This window comes from Phaethon aethereus (assembly GCF_964289735.1).
Source record: "Phaethon aethereus genome assembly, chromosome: 2".
In the NCBI taxonomy this organism is placed as follows: Eukaryota; Metazoa; Chordata; class Aves; order Phaethontiformes; family Phaethontidae; genus Phaethon; species Phaethon aethereus.
In genome coordinates this window covers 140,772,737-140,790,386 of record NC_138582.1, presented here as the reverse complement: position 1 = coordinate 140,790,386, position 17,650 = coordinate 140,772,737, and the positions used below count along the sequence as shown (strand labels likewise).

The window sequence follows — 17,650 nt, the reverse complement described above, 5'->3', positions numbered from 1 at the left end:
TCCTCTCCATAAGCACTTAAAGAAGAGGAACAATGATGTACTGGTTGTTCCTAATAGGGCTGCCCTTGCCCCTTTCTGATGGATAGCTGCCTTATGCTGTTATCTCCCTCTCAGCTGCTGCTCATTCCCATTATGTTTTGTATTTCTCTTATCATGGAGGAAATAGCAATCTTGCAAAGACTTGAGTGTCTGCTGCAAAGTGCTGAGTGCCTTTGCTTTTAGTTTCTACTAAGGCATTGGGTTGTACCCACATCAATGAATAATACATTAGACATGTTTCCCCTCATTCTCTGTGAAGTTTAAAATGTAATTGTTACTATTCAGGGAGACCTACCTGTAATTTAATAATTTCACATTTCAGATTCAATGAGTCCCTGAAGCCATGTCCAAAAGCTCTTACTGACGTGCAGTCATACTGTCGAATATCACACAGCCCAGCATTCTCCAGCTCTGTAATTTCTGGAGCCTCGTCTTCAAAGTAGACATTAGACAATGATTGTCAGTATATTAACTGATTTATATGCATTCACATTAAGCAATATGTTTATTTCTCTATCCAACTAAGAAAACTATGTAAACAATGAAATCAGGAGCCAGCTGAAGAAAGGCATAAACAGAAAACATTTTTTATTGTTAAAATTATTCTTAACTTTAAAGCTAGGCTTTTTGTCTTCTCTTGGAACTTGAATATTATGAAGCAGAGAAAATATTCATCTGATAAAAAACACTTGTGAATGTGTTTCGCTTTCTCATCTATGGTTCTTTACATTACATTTGCAGACTAAAATCTAAATGAAACTCAGGCCCTACTAATAGGAACTGGAAAGATCACAGTTATGCAATAACTTATAATGGGAAATTTTTGTTTAAAGACCGAACAAAAGCATCTGCATCTGAGATGGAAGTTGTTTTAGGAAATAAACTGACAAAGATTAGAACAACAAAAAATAGTTTTTATGAAGCAAAACCAGTTTGACTTAAGAGGAATCAAATATTTCTTTTTATTATTCTCCTACCTCTTTCTCTATTTGCTTTTAAATAGGTCACTAAAAAACATCATTGCAAAACAAAACATTAACATGTTTTGTTTTGAAAAGGTTTTGATTTTGTGGTACTTTTCATATTTTTCCAGTGTACCTGCTTAACTGAATTTTTAGTGAATGTCTTATTTACTGAAAAAAATCAAAACCCTGCCCAACTCTATTTGCTGCACCTCTTTTCTTCACGATCAATTCTGCTCCCAACACATCTAACCGTTAGCTTACAGAGATGTAACATCACCAAAGAGAAAAATATCCCGCTTATAGTTAATAAACAAGATCCCATACACTATAAAAAATTAGGGAATGGATAGATGTGGCAGATCTTCCCTGAAGACAACAGCATGTGGAAACATTGCCAATCCCTTGGGGCAATACTCTTGGTTGCAAACTCACTGAGAATGCAAATTTTTAAAATCTGCCATGCCAGAAACTAAGCACATATTTTGCCCTTCAGAAACAAGCTGACTGAACAGAAAACAATTATGGCTGTATTAAACTGGAACTAAATTGCTGGACAACAAACAGGGCCACTGTAGGGAAGCCCTATCAGCATACAAAAGCAGTAGAGAAAGGCAGCAAAATAAATGTATGTATGTTGCACAAACATTGAGAACATTATTTAAGTAAATCTCTTTTTTTTTCCCCTACTTACCAGACAGTATGCTGCAGTCATATGAGCTGTAGCCTTGAAAACATGCACAGCCCCATTCTGTACATTCCCCATTACCACTGCAGAGACTGGGACACTTTAATGCAGTAAGTAGGCTCTCAACTGACCCTTCAAGTTCCTGTCGGTTGAAATTTATTTCTTCTAAGACTCTCTTCTCACATTCATTCTCTAGAAGAGCTAAGGAAGCTTCTGCCCAACTGAGGTCATCTTTCAGTAGCAAATCATTAACACACATGTTGATCGCATCCTCTGTTCGCTGGCCAAGAAGGCCACCACAAGATCTTCCTATACTGGAATTAGCTATTGCCTGTCCGCATAGTAACAAAGCGCTAGACTCGGTGAGGCCAGAAGGTGTGGGCCAAGAAGGAAGATACTTTTGGTCTGTATCAGTGGCATGGTCCTCTGGGAAAAAATAACTATACCCCTCTAAGTCTGTTTGGCTAAGACTTTGGAATAGAAATACTGGATGGTATTCATAATAATTTTGGCGCTTTCCCCTAGTTGTAACAGATTGACTTTTGTGAAGATGACTACTATAACGGTAAGAATTTCTTCTAATGCCTGAGCTTGAAGTTCTTTCTCTGTCTACACCAGTATTTCCCACTGAGGTTGCAGAGACACGTGTGTTTACTATTGATGTTCTGTGAAGTTTGGTTTGATTATCCTCCCTCTGCAGAAGTGTAGATGAATCCATTTCATGTGCAGATGAACGTTTCTTTAAGCCTCTGACAAGATCAACAGGACCGAGATACTCAGCAGTGACATCCAGTCCAGGTATCAAAGAAAGAAATCTATCATTTTCACTATCTTTACAAGACATAGGAAGTTCTGATTTAGAAACTGTGGCTAGTTTATCCACTGATTGATATACCCCAGCATCTTCAAGTGCACAGTCACAGAAGACTGTTTTTCTAGAAGATGTTAAAGCAGCAGGTGTCTTGTCAAACAAGCTATCTCCTGGTGAAATTCTGGAGAAGAAAGAAAAAGATGAAACTGTACCTGAACTTTCTTGCCCATTTTCATTGTTTTAGTAAAGTATTAATGTTTGTTTTGCATTTTGTTGTTTCATACTTCTACAGCATAGATCACAGAATCTGCAGCATACAGCTGTGTTTAAGGACCCCAGTTAAATCACAAAACCATGAGAGTAACTTGCAATAGAACAATTGAGAAGAGTGGATCTTTTCTGTGTACCTTGATACTTTGTTCAAAACCTACTCAAACTCAAACTAATTTGGCTCTTCTTTTTCAATTTGCTCTAAAACTAATTATGGAATGTACTGACGACATTCTAACATTAACTTAAAAAGTTAAGACGACTTTTTTTTATTTCAACAAGTTTTTAAAAGTGCAAAGGAAAGGTTGCACCAGAAATGATGACAATTGACTGAAACTAGTATTTTGTTACCTCCATTCCTTAATAAAAGAAAAAAGAACATTAGCATGGTTGGGGATTTCCACTCCACTTGCAGTGTGATAGTCATTCTCTGCATTTCCATCAAAGGTGCCACAGAGTCCCATTGTATGTCTGTAATCTGAACTGGGTGCTCTAAGTGTGATGCTCATTCCCCATTCACTCACGTCAGCACGAACGAAAGCTCCAGAAGAAAACAAAACCTAAAAAGAGATTGAGGATACCATCATGAGAAACATTATTTTTATTTTACCTAATAAAACCAGGTATGTTTGTTGGCAAGGAACAATTGGAAAAGGACAGGCATATCAAGACATCCCATTAAATTCTGGCTCTAACTAGATTCTAGATGAGACAAATTTCACTATTTCTTCTTCTCCTGAAGCCCTGTAAATAAAAACCCTATACATCTCAACCTTAGCAGGCAGCTAGATGGTGCACTGTAGGTCCACAAACTTCATCCATCATTAGCAGGCATACTGTGGAAGGTCAGTGATTGCAAAACCACAGAGAATGCTGCGCTGGTCACTCTTCGCATGCTTGCATATAGAAAGGGATGATTCTGGTAATATGAATAGACTCTTTGGCAGCATCTTTCTCAACTTGCTTTTTGTCAGCTACATGATTCCCTGTATTAGTAGCTTAATACAGAGTTACTTTCTACCTGCAAAGAAAGCTCAGAATAGTCTTACATATTTACTATTTAATTTTAGGCAACTTTACAGTATCTTGAAAGAAATGCTAGCAGTCTCAAGAACAAAATCCACTACAAGTTTAAATGCTGTTTCTATTACTAACTTGCTGTACAAATCCGAGCAAGTCACTTAATTTTTCTGGTTCCTCAGTATCCTTCTAATTTCTCTGTTGCCTAATGTCACCTTAATATTTAATATCTGAGGTCTTCAGATGAAGTGCTTCAGATAAAAGTTAAATATTTAAAATAGTCTTATACCGACAGTCAAACCCAATTTGAAAGGGCATATCTGTTTTTATGGCTTGACTTCCAGACCAACAGAGTTTACATTCTGTTTCATTTGAAATTTGGTGGAGTCCTACAGCAATTCTACCTACAAAAGAAAAGCTACAGGAAATTATAAAAGCAAACGTGAATATTTATCTGAGGGCCACATTCTCTAGAGAAATCATCTACAGTTCTAATTGACTGGATGTCATTTGGCATACTTAATTATCTGCATGCACAGATTCCTACATGACACTGGCATGAGCAAAACAGAGCACATAGAGATCTCATTTTGGAACATTAGGGCTATTAAACAAGTGCATATTGAATCTGAAAACTGCACCTTCCACACACAGGTTGTATACTGTGATTGACAACATGGTTCCAGAAAGGTATACACATCCTTGTTTTCAAGGATAACTTCCTTCACTTACAAGAAAAACAGTGGCCAAAGGACCACGACTGTAAAATAAACATTATCCTATTGCATAATTGCAGAAAATAAAGTATGTTTTAGTTCTGAAGTTGGTGTGAATTGGTAAAAATAATTGCTGAGATAACCATTACGTCCACAAGCAATTATTTACTACTTACTGTTACTTTTCTTCCTAGGTAGGATTCAGTGATTCTGACATTGCTTCCTGTTGTGTCTCTACTTATTACAGATAAGTGTGGCTGTGACTCACGTAGCTGACCACTGCACATGTCAAATGCAATTATGTCACTTCCTTCTTTGGCAACAAAGCCACAGTTACAGGATGCTGGGTAGTGAAGACTTCCACAGTCCCACTGGCGAACATGAACTTCAAAATCTCTAGATGTACTCTTATAGAGAACAAATGTTCCTGTTTTAAAATTGTCATAGAGTCTGGAATAAAAAGAATAGTGCGTGATATCACTTTGGTTATAAAATAACCATATCACCACTTGTCAGCAACTTTATCTTAAAACAGATTTCTCATGTTTGGTGAACTGTGATACTGCAACTCATTTTCCTCATTTTCCTTCCATTTGCCTCAGAAAAAACAAACAATACAGCCCACAAACCAACACACAGCTTTGTTCTGAACAAACACCATCATATTTTCCTCTGGGCAGTTCTAAATCAAAAAAATGAAACCTGTTTTACAGCAGAAAAATAAAGAATAAAAAAAGTATCATGAGTGGAGTATATGTAGAGAATGGTTGTGAATGGAAACATAACTGTGAAGCCACTGCCATTTTTTGATTTTTTTTTTTTGAGTGCTTATGACTGGGAACAGGAGGGTACTTCTCAATCTTTGTGTTTCTACAGCAATACACCTATGCAGCGAGAGCAATATGATGCACAGCAGTGTGCACATGGGGGGCAGCTGCTGAAGACTGCATAAGTACCCTTGACAAAATGATTTAGAAATTCACATACTTTTTAAAAGGTCTGCTTTATTAAGATGTAGATGGGGATTGCTTCTTTCCAAAGATTTGAAAATTATTTAAGATGAAAACCATAAATACCAACTTCCTTTTTTTTTTTTCCCTTAGGGTTAGCCATCTGTTCCCTGAAGGTTAAAATAGCCAATTTAATAATTCAGCAGTGAGAAGGCGGGGGGGGGGGGGGGAAGAACGGGAAAAACCCCACAAACTTCTGCTGCAAGTTTAACAGCCTCTTGGCTATAAACGGCATTTGACAGCTAATTGCAGAATGGCTATTTGCTTTGTGTATAATGGGCCAGCAGACAAACTGCAGATGGCTACCCTACTGGGACTGCGATTCAGTAAAGGACAGTTCCTTTCCTATTTGTTTCCCCAGTTTGTAAAATAAAGTAGCCACAGACTTTATCCTTAAAAAGGAAAGTTCTTTCCCTGCAGCATCATTGCTTCATAAGAAAGCTTGATCACAGTGCATCGACAGTTAAAATGCCCAGTGAAGCCATCCCTATAATTTTCACTAAAAGGCAAATTGCAAGGATAGCACTGTGACAAGTAATACAATAAAGTCAATGGGGTTATCAGAGAAGCAATTACAACTCGTCTTTTCCCTTCTGCTATCAAGTTCACAAGAAGAGCATGGTTGTGGGCTGAACAGCTTTTTTTGGATATCCCCTTTTCTCACCCTGCCACTTCAAGAAATGTGCTTCTGCGAGCAGACAACATACAAGTCTGCGTGTGGAACCTGTGTTTGTTTTGACACCTTCCACGAATTAGAAACGTTTTGAAAGACAGAAGCATACCAAAAACATGCCAGCTGTGGCCAAGGAAGCTGTCTTCACTTCAGAAAGAAGGTCAGTGATGTGCAAGTGACAACAGTAAGTAAGTTGCTTCCAACGCCATTAATGAACTCAGAACAACATTACACAGACAGCAGATGGCTTTTAGCAATTTGATCCTTACAGGGATTCAGATACTGACACACAGCAATAGGGAAACTCTGCTGTAGACATATTTGCCATCCTTCTCTAAAAGTGGAAATAGTCCATTTGCTGCACTCTTTTGCCACAACCCAAAACTTACATTTAGAAAAACAAATATTACAAGCATCATCGTGACTGGCAAGCTTTTACTAGCTACAGCATGTTTATCCTTATTGTCCAAGAAAGAGTATAAAATGCAGAGTACAGTTGTGGAGAACTACAGCTAACTTGTATCACCAGCATAGATTAAAAAAAAATCCAAAAACACCACCACTTAAAATTAAGAGCAGCAATCTAGTGATTACCTTCCATCAAATGTAATTATATGAGGGTCAGTAAATGAGTAGCAGTAGGCAGTGGGTAGATCCTTTACTGTAATCTTCAAGACAAAGAAGCACAGTGAGCCATGTCAGCTTAAGAAATAAACAAACTCAGGCACATTATTTATCTTATCACACTAGTTTACTTTCTAATAAATATGTTATAATTTTAACCAATCTAAGTAGTCATATTAATATTCAAATGTTTAAAAAAACCAACTTAATTCAAATGAAAATGCAGCATTTGAATGAAAACAAAACAATGGAAAATTGACCGCTTAGAAATCTTGGTGTGAGCCAGCATGTCACAACCAAAATAGATGTTTCATTTACATCAGCCACATTTCTGGCCTGTTGGGTTTAGAGAGCTTAACATGAAGATTTTCAACCTGTGCACTTCCTGGAACATAGCCATTCCACAGGAAATTCTCACTGGATATAGGTTTGACTGCAATTCTGGTAATTCTGTCTCCATCCTGCATAAAGTCTGTCACAGCAGTGAAATAAATTACAGCTTGACTACAGATTCCGTTATTGCAGGGTTTCTGGAGAAGATCCACATGACAAGAAGAAAGAGCCAAGTTTAAACCTAACTGCTCTTTACCTGTTTTAAAGAAAGCACATCATTAGTAAGTTTTCCTCTAAATAAGTCACATTTTGTATACTACTTTTAATATAGATACTAACTTATTTACAAACATTTTCATAAACAAAAATAACTATGCATTTTCCTTGGGTTTGCTCATGCAAAACCCTCTCTCTACATCTTCATACACACACCCAAGAAAATGGTTTTGAATTTTCCGGTTTGATAGCCAAATGGAAATCGTGATAGGCTTGCTGAAGTGACATAAAAATGGTTGTCTGCACAGGCAAGGCTCCTCCTGGGGCTCACAGGACTTGTGCTTGAGAAACTACTACAGAAAATTGTAATAGTAAAAGGTGATGACTTTGCGACTGCATATACAATACTTACAACACAACAGGTCAACAAAATGAACTGAGTTATAAACTTTGCCAGTAGTACAGTATTCTGTCTATTCAAGTTAAAGAATAGGGCTCTGATATCCACAGCTGCCAAAAACACCTGCTAACTTCAACAAGTAATGGATTACGGACACGTTCTTCCATACTTTCAGCAGCAGTATATACAGTCTGTGAATATTTTGTTTTAACATTTTAGAAAGTATTTTATAATGTAACAGCTTCTCCAAAGAAGCAGACCAAAGAGAATATTTCAAAACACACATTAAACATACAAAATGCAACAAAAATCAGGGTATTACTTACCTTCATCAACAGTGTTTAATGTCAGTGAGATTTTGCAGTCACTTTCAAGCTGGCTAAATTCAGGGCAAGGAATAGGAATGTTACTTTCTATTGCCAGTCTGTATTCCTTTCCATCTTCTGATATATCATATGTTTCCGGATGCACCTAACGCATAAGAAATTGTGCTTAAAATGCAACTTTGTGGGTAAACTGCAGTATTGCTTACTAACCAGCTAGGGGTAAAGTATAAAAATCTAAAAAGACGAATGCCATGGTGCATGGCCTGCTCCACTTCATCAAGCTCATTTAGATGGTCTGAAGAGCAGTGGCATAATGAGGAGAAGAGGACACCGGAGCAACAGCCTTGAGAATAGGTGCAAGGATTAGGAAAAGGGAAGAGTAAAGGCTAACTAGAAAGGTAAGGATTAGCAAACCACATTAACACCAAAAAAACATACTCTCTGGATAACTTCTGGAAACTAAAAGACAAGCAGTTTGCTTATTGTCTGGGAGGAAGCGAGAAGAAGATACCTACAGGCAGCAATGTCCCAGAAGTATTTGTAAACACCGTATTTCTCCTGGGATTCCTCTCTGTAAACTTACAACTCAGCTCACTATAGATACATAATCAACAATCAGTAACAGAGGCCTAGAACTGCGCATTGTACATTGGGTGAACCAGGACTACCCCAACAGCAGTCCCTTTCTGGGACTGGGGTCCCATTCCTGGCCAGCAAACTGGTTCCTTTAGCTACAGCCACAGTACGAGTTAAAATGTGTTTGGATCCTGGCCTCTGACCAAGTGACACGGCGCAGCTCACGTCCCGGTATCCCTCTCTGCCACCATGGTGTTACAACTTGAGTGAGTTGCCGATTCAGCCTTCCGGCACCTTGAGTACATGGGGAGCACAGAAACAGCTTTAACTCTTCTGTGTTTTGGCAAATTTAAGTTCACTACAGCTAACAATATGCTCTATTAAATCACAGTTAAAACATTTTGAGTACCTTCTAGTCAGAGGACTAACTGCTGTAGCAATACTGAGAAAGACTCCTACTACAATAAAGTAAAACATCTATTTTCTTTCAAAATTACCTTAATGCCAGCAAAAAATTCCTTGCTCTCAACAGAAGAGCTTTGTATATCTGGCTTCTCCATGAAAAAAGCAGAACTGCTACAGTAGATCTGTAGGGCAAAAACAAAATAATAGAGTACTTTTTTGATATGGAGTGGTCATGTGAAGATAAAACCCAGCCATCATGGGTCAGCCTGATGGATTCATCATGCCTAGATTATGAATTTGTCAGAAGTTACCAATTGCCAGTGGTGCTGCTTAAGAAAAACACAGAAACAGATCAAGTGTCCTAAGATCTTTTCCTGGCATACCCGACCAGTGGTGCAGAGACTTCCTGAACTAAAGGCTGCATATGAACCATCATATTTAACAAGCACCTAAGTCTCCATGGATTTAACAAATCCCTTGTGAAGCATTTCTACACTCCATGACATCTTGTGGAAATGTATTCTGTACTATATTACATGTTATTTACTCCTTTTTGTCCATTTCACATTTGTTGCCTTTTAATTTTGTTGAGTGCCCATCAGAACTTAGATTATTCAAAACAACCACCCCCTCCTCCACCTCTTCTTACTTTTTTCCTGGTGTTATGGGCCTGAACAACCCTTTTCAAGCTGAAGAATTTACTGCGATTCCTCTCCACTGAACCAGCTTCATGCTACTAGACACTGTGGTTTTGCTTTGGTTTTGTATTTTTTGTTTGTTTATTTTGCTGTAACCCTTTTGATATATGTTGACTACACATGCAGTATTTGAAATCGTGAGAAAATCAAGGATTCATAGCAGCAGCAGGTAGTTTACGACTGTGCCCTCCCTTTTGACTGTCACTGAGCTAACACTGTCAGGCAAATATTCACAAAGTCCCCAAAGGATTTTTGAGGATTAGCAGTTGCTGTTGTCCATAAGCTATCCAAGCAGCCTGGCTTTGGCTTGAACACACATGCACACTCACACCAACCACATGCTTTTTTGTTTTTAATTTTGGCCAGGAAAAATTAACCTGTATTTTGGTACATACAGGTAGAAAGCTTATTGACTTTCCAATGTTTAAGCTTTTTAAAGTTACCATGAGAGCCTAGATACTGATTCTGCTACCACGGAAGGTAATGCAGGTACTCCCACTGCTTTTGATGGCAGGTATTAAACCATTTAAACCTGATCCTAGAGACAAAAACATCAAGCAGCAGCTCATTATTGATTCAAAGAAAATATACCTATCCAATGAATTCCCAACGCAGCTTCTCACAACCTCTATCTCTTACAGCCTCTCACTTAGATGCAGTTGCATCCAAAAATCCTCTTAATTTACAGTATCAAACGCAATCACAGAAGAGGATGAAGATGCTGCATCTTGAATATAACATTTATCTCCTGGAGGCACACTATACTATACTGAGACAGTCTCAAACCTTAACGGCAGTGATAATTACTGATAAATATATTTGTGGTACTTCCACATTCATATGGGCACTGTTGGTGTAAACAACAATTAGAGGCAGTATACTTCTGCCAAGAAAAATTATACAGCAAGGTGCTGGAACTCTAATAACTGTTAGTGTCTACTGAGTCATATTTACAAAGATAAAAAGAAACCGTAATTATTTTTTAACATACTCTGTCTCCAAGTCTGACATGTTTCCCATCTAGTTCTAGAAGTGAGAACGTATGAACTGCTGTCTCATGCTTCAGTTCTTCTTTGACACCTTCAGGAGAAAGTCTTGACCAAGTTACAATGAATCCAATCGAGATGTTTGCAAAAGGAACGTCAAAGGTACACCTTAGGTAAATGCTGCCTTCGATCAACTCTGCTACAACTTCAGGAATGGCTGGTAGTGGTGGTGACACAGATGGAGATGATGAAGGAACCAGTTTACCTAGCCAAACAGAAGTGTGTTTTGTGCTTTTTATTCTGTGCAAAAACAGTATCAGATGAAATGTCATTGACACATATTTTGTCAATTAATACACTAATAATATTTAACTTTTTCATATGTGGAAATACTACATAACTGCTTAGCATATCAGAGAAAATATGTATGCTCTTTTATTATATTATTAAAAAGAGAAAAACTCTTTATCAGCCTTTGATTATATTCTAGCCCATAGGAAGGTGCTGGAGGGGTGAGTGGAACATAAATGAGGGAGTAAAATACAAGTAATTATTTTACCAAGCAAGAGAGAGGAACTTGCAAAGGAATTTGCCTGACAGAAGAATATTTCCTCTGTTTATGAAGAAAAGGGGAAGGGGGGGGGGGGGGGAAAGGGGGCTACATAAAAAGGAACAGAATAAGCAACAAGTATGCTTTGTAGATTCATCTTATATTTGATTGCCAAAGAACCAAAGTAATCTGTAAATCAGCATTGTTAAAATTACTTTTTAACATTTTGGTTCTTATTCTGAACATTATGCCGAAAAAGTACTTTTGTAATCTAAGGTCTGAAATTACCTCCAAACTGCTCATTTTGCAACAGACCTAGCAACACTGGCGATAACATGAACATGTTTTTACTCAAGACAGACTATGACTAAATTTTGACATTATTGGGTCACAGATGCACAGAAATTCTTGAAAATCAAAACAAAATACTTACTGCTACAGATGCCTTGAATTTCCACTCCCTCGGGATCACAGCTCTGTGGCTTTGCATCTGAAACAACTATACAATGTTCTTAAATTGTCCATTCACACACATACATACAGAATATGTACACCAATGCTCTTAAATTATTGCCCTATGTTAAAAATACACGAAATATCACAAGACACTAACTGAAGTGTGAATCAGCAGAACAGAAGCAATCTTGTAATCAGATTCAGATACAATTATGGCAGCAGTCAGTACAAGGCCTTGGCGTTGGAAATCACAAGTAGACTGGCTACACCTAGGAGGAAGGGTACAGAACATTCCACTACCTCTACATTTTTTACTGCAGATGTACCCAGCCAATGCTTATAGATGTTGTTAGTGAATAAAAAGGAACTAAACTACTGTCTTGAATACATATTTTGTCATCTCAAATCCACATCTGAATACTTATTCATTAATTGTAACCCTGGACAGCCAAATTCAGTGCAGACCTTGAAAAAAATCATCTTTCCTACAGGGTCCTGAGAAAAAGTGCTTATGCACTGCTGTTGTTTGGTACTTTGAACATTATAAAAAAAAAGTTGAATTTTGATTAAACATGAAAATACCAGTGCATTTGTAACAGGAGTAAAAAGAGGTTAGTCACTCCACCCAAACCAAGCCAAAAAGGCAGCAGCAACACTGAAAACCCCATTTACCAAAAAGAATGAAGAGCAGACTTTGATGTTCCACACTTCAGTGACACAGTGTTTGAATTCCTTAGCATGTTCAGGAGAGACTTTTTGAAAATTTGCATCAAGTGTTTACAGCTATCAAATGTTAAAAGAGAAAACACACTACACATGGTAACCTAGATACAAAAAGCAGCACAAGAGTACAACACACTTCACAGAAAACATCATCTTAAAAGAGGGCTTTTAAACTCAACATGTGTTTCAGATTTACAGTATTCAGCAGAGCCAAACCAGAGTTGTGTTTCTTGCCTACTTTGTTTTCAGGCAGTAAAAATTTGCTAGCTCGCTGCCTATGATTTTTATATCCTCTTTCCTCTTCATGAGGCATCATTCAAAGTAAATGCAAAGTCCTACAGTGCAGGAGTTCTTCATTGCTTCAATCACTTGCAGGCTGAAATGTCCCCTTTCTGGCATTTTTTTTCTGTTTATTACCCTTGGAGAATGTCTTAACAATTGGACCTAAAGGTATAATGATGGGCCAATAAAGCACCAGAAAACCCACTGACAGTTTTGCTATTAAGCTTTTGAAAGCAGTCAGTAATAGAGAATATGACTTAGGGCAATATGGTATATGATGCATAAAAATATTACTAGTATTTTCACAACGGTGTGTTATATAAGCTAATAAGAATTTCCTACTACACTAATTTGTCACTATTTCATAGTATTTATAACTGTAAGGATTTAACCATGCTTCCCTTAAATGATCTAAAGCATCTAGCATGAATAATGAAATACTGAAGTTTTGAGCTGAACATGAACACACTTTTGCAGCACAAGGGTCCACGACGAAGGGAGATGTTGCAAAAGGAAACCACTTCAGTTCTTTCTCATAGTACTAATAAAGTATGTATCAGTAGAGCATCTGTGTTGGATTTTCTTCTATCAACAACATGTACACTCTCCAGAAAGATGGTAAGAGAGTTATAGTAAGAAAAATATTCCTAACAACAGTAAACAATAATTGATATAAATACCGTTTGGTCAAGTTCTTAAATAAAATTTACTCCAACACATAATTCTATGCATATTCAGTAATGGGTATTTGCAGAGTATGAGTGCCATTGTAGGTACTCTGAATTTTGACTTCTAGATGTGTTTTATATCCCCACCTCATTGTATGGAAAATTTCAATTCTTAAGTTTCTGAGCTTTGAACAATACTTGGGTGCTAAATGTAAGTTAAAAAGGGGTGGTGTGAAGCCACCTTATCACACCAAATCATTTTCCTATTGTATCAATATTAAAAGTAAGGATTGCAAGAAATTTTAGCACATATAACTATTTCCACACATCTCTGCTCAGCCAAATATCAGAGAAACAGACTCACTCATAAACACACCCACAGATGAGTTAGAGCATGTATTTTCTCACCTTCTGCACAATACCCCATGCACCCTTGGGTGGGCTGCAGCAAGTAAACAAAGAAATCTCCACAGTTCCTCACACTGACAGGGATTCGGAAAAGACAGCAATCTTTTGACGCGCTGAAGAAAAACTGCCATGTAGCACAAGCTGTTAACTGTTTGATCTCACCAGGCCGAGGCATGGATTCCGATTCCCTCAGGGACAACCAGACAGGGGCTTGAGTACCACAGTGATTCATCTTCAACACCGGAGGAAAACATCAGAAAATGGTTAATGCTGTATCAACCTGTTGCTGTGCTTTAATGAGAGGTACATTATTAAGTTCAATTGATTTCCTGCATGAGCTTTTAGCAAAGTTTAGATGGTATATTTGAAGGCTTGCTTATTTTCCTCCTCTAGGTTGAATGCAAACACACACAAAAGAGACTTAAGTCCTTCTTTGAATCTAATGAATTTGTGTTTCTAAAGACAGGCTATAATTCAGTGCCTAGGAAACCTAATCGGGGGTCACACCCGAGTGTTTTGCCCAAAAAAGCTAACAGTTATGGCTTAATGAGTTTCTCTACACCCACTAACCCACAGCAACCGACTGTGTGAATGCTATCAGAGCACAGCAAACACAGGGTAGAACATACGTATGCCAAATATCAACCAAAGGTGCTAAAGCTGACACATCTTTTCTGCCATTTGCCATGGACTGAAGGCTCAGCTAACCTCCTGGATTTCATCTGAGAGATGAGGCCAGCTGATGCAAGGTTGTTGGCTTGCAGGCCTTGCCCAAAATGCAAGACACCTGTTAAGACCTGTCTGTCTTTCAATTCCCCACCTTTAGAAACAGATGCGCTTGTAGCACTCCCCTACCCACCATGCTGACTTTGTAGCAACCCTAAATACTTTGGTGTTTACGAAGATGCCAGTTCAACAGGTGATTTAAGAGGGCTCTTGCTCCCTCTGTTGCAAACAAAAGCCTTGTTTTTTGTTTGTTCAGTGCTTTTCCTCACAGATTGAGAAGAGTGCTGTGGAATATTCCGCTTCACCCCTCACCACTGTGGCTATGTGAGGTCTTCAGGTCAAGGAAGCTGCCATGCAGGTCACAGCTTAACAGTAGTACCAATCATGGTAACCAAAGCATAAGTCTGATTTAGCAGACACCAGAGTTTACCGGTGGAATACAGAAAAATGAATCCTGAGGAAAGGAGACAAAGAAGGAATCTGGTTCATGGGTCACCAGAATGAGTTAAAGATCACCTCCTGTCTTTCATGTGGTGCAGAAACCAAACCGAAGAGAAACACCTAGAAGGACACAGTGTGTTAAAGCCAGCGTTTGGAAATTTTTTACATGAAAACTATAAATCTGAAATTTTGAGATTTTGAGAACCTTTTCTCCTTCATACATCACCTCAAGTATTCCTTTCTTCAACTTGATAGTGAAACAAGGTCTCAGATCATCTTCTGTTTAGACCTCTCGGTCTCAAGTCTAAAGACCACTGCAGACCCACTGAGCAATTAGTCATCTCAAAAGTATACCCTTTTTTCTTAATCTAGAATATCTAAGTCAGCCATCAATCCATCAGGCAGACAGAATTAATGAGAAGTAGACAGAAATGGGATGGATTGTTTAACAGAGTCTGAATCTTTGACAAGGATTAAATATAGCTATAATAAAAGTTCTCCTAAAGGGAAAAAAAGGAGGAAACTTCTCAAACAAGACATCCATTTTAGTTTGGTTTTAATGCTTTGACTTTAATATTTCAAAATAAATGTCTTGGTTTTGTCAATAGATGCAAAGAAGCAGATGTCAGTGCATAAATTTCATTTGCTCAGTAAGTTTTGAATCAATCTCTTTCCAACTGTAATTATCTGGTCTCCTCTGTGTTAGGATGGTAGCCTATTTTTACTAAATATTTACTAAGCATTGAGAACTTTCGTCAGATTTCTAAAACTTTCCTAGACAATCTAAGCGCATACCTTGCTATCCTAACCTCTGTTCTGAAAAATGCATTGTTTTTTCCCCTGGTTTATCATGCTGGTTCTTTGCGTAAAAGTATCCATTTTGAGAAAATACAACTACTTAGTTAATTTGTTTGTATTCTACCTAACTGAAAGAAAGTCCTTCACGAATCATACTTTCTGCTATTTTTTTGCAGTGTAAAAGCCTGAATAACAGTAGCCTCTGCAGCACAGCCCTCTGAGCCCTTGAGTCAGCTGCACATTGAAAGTACTTCAGTGGCTTTATACTGCTGTAAAGATTTCATAAAAAATTACATTTAATAAATAAACATGTAAATAAAAACAAGAGGGGCTGCTATAAACTCAATTTAATTTTCTTAGTCTGTTTTAACTCTTTTGTATTCCTTTAAAAGTGTTTCATTGTTGGGCTTTGCTTTTCTTTTTTTTTAGAGACTGTGACCAGGCAATTTCAATTCATTAGAAAAATCATAGGTAAAATATTCTAATGACATTTTTACTTTTTTAAAACACAGAAATGTTTTAAAATAGGAAATTACGAAGCTGTGTCTCCTTAGAATCTAACTATTACAGAGATGTTGGAACACTTCCAAAATTAAGCATTGCAAGTCTAAAGTATTAAATATTCCAAGTAATTCTTGAGTCTTAGGGCACTTGCAGATGACAAGGCAACTAATCTTCAGTTAGCTCTGTTAGTTCAAGTCATTTTAGGAGTAATCTCTTCTCTCTAACATGATCGCTTTAAAAGCTCCACAATTACTGGATTCATGTGGCTGCAAGTTTATACCAATTTCACATTGCCTTCCTAACAGACTGACCATCACATAGTTGCAGCTTTACAACATGATATCCCTGCTACGCTGCCACTGAGAAAATCTTCTTTAGCAGTGACTACAAATGTCAGGTTTTGAGTGCTCTAAAAAGGATGTAATTTATCATCCTCTGCTATTGCCCATTCGGTATAAAATTTTCAATACTTAAAACTTAATTGTCCAGTTAACACATTTTAGTATACTCCAAGTATTTAGAGGGAATAAGTACTCTGTATTCCTCCACATCAGTCTCCATAATAATATTTTTTCTATACCTATCCTACTGAAAAATTCTTAAGAAAAATATGTATTTCTCATAATCAAATGATTTGTAACAATACCTCTACGCACTTGGTTGGCATCTCAGCAGGCTTATCAAAAATCATAAAGCGATACCATCCTGGTGTTAGGGAATGGTCACATATTAAATCCTGAATAGCCGATTGCTGGAGGCGGGATGAATCAAAATCAACGCTTCTGTAAGGGTTCTGCAGGACCTGATGTCCACCAGGAGAGCATTCAAAAACTGTGGAGTAAGAGTATTTCAAGTATCAAGATGGAATGCTTAACAAGTATGTTAGAAAATACGTATTTTAAACTGGGAAACATGGACATATCGCAATATGATGTGAAGCTATTTTGACTGAAAAATATATTGAAGTCTTAGTAACAACAACAAATGGGTATGTTAGCACTCTAAAATTTAATAGAATTCATCATGTGGTAACTTCTCCTTCTTTAAGGAGACAATAAATGCAAATTAATAACCACATTAGGTATTTAACCCAGCTGTAGAAACAGTGGAGAGGAATATACTTTTATACTTTTTCTCTGGACTTTGACTTTCTAGTTCCACTGACGTTTCTGAAACCAAACAACCTGAATAAAAATGGAGTGTCAGAAATACGTGAGGATCAAAATCTTACCTCAAGAAGAGTAAGGATTGTGCAAAGGTCTTTTGTAAATAGGCTACCACGATACAGGGTTCCTATGTATGAAATGAAGAATTCCCTCAAGTGGATGAGAGGTAGTTGCA

The 17,650-nt window shown here is 37.5% G+C and overlaps 1 protein-coding gene across 1 annotated transcript in view; it reads right to left on the bottom strand.

The window, feature by feature from the left end:
• Positions 1–17,650, bottom strand: part of VWDE (von Willebrand factor D and EGF domains) — a gene marked incomplete at its 3' end in the record, with an annotated part of 39,933 nt that overhangs the window by 17,060 nt on the left and 5,223 nt on the right. The window contains exons 2-13 of the mRNA XM_081996503.1: positions 16,956–17,140; positions 13,841–14,072; positions 11,737–11,802; positions 10,759–11,018; positions 9,162–9,251; positions 8,089–8,233; positions 7,188–7,402; positions 6,784–6,857; positions 4,683–4,956; positions 3,122–3,330; positions 1,696–2,681; positions 335–471 (exon numbers count right to left, since the gene is read on the bottom strand). Of these exons, the coding sequence (XP_081852629.1) occupies positions 335–471; positions 1,696–2,681; positions 3,122–3,330; positions 4,683–4,956; positions 6,784–6,857; positions 7,188–7,402; positions 8,089–8,233; positions 9,162–9,251; positions 10,759–11,018; positions 11,737–11,802; positions 13,841–14,072; positions 16,956–17,140 (2,873 nt within the window). The remainder of the gene's footprint in view (positions 1–334; positions 472–1,695; positions 2,682–3,121; positions 3,331–4,682; positions 4,957–6,783; positions 6,858–7,187; positions 7,403–8,088; positions 8,234–9,161; positions 9,252–10,758; positions 11,019–11,736; positions 11,803–13,840; positions 14,073–16,955; positions 17,141–17,650) is intronic.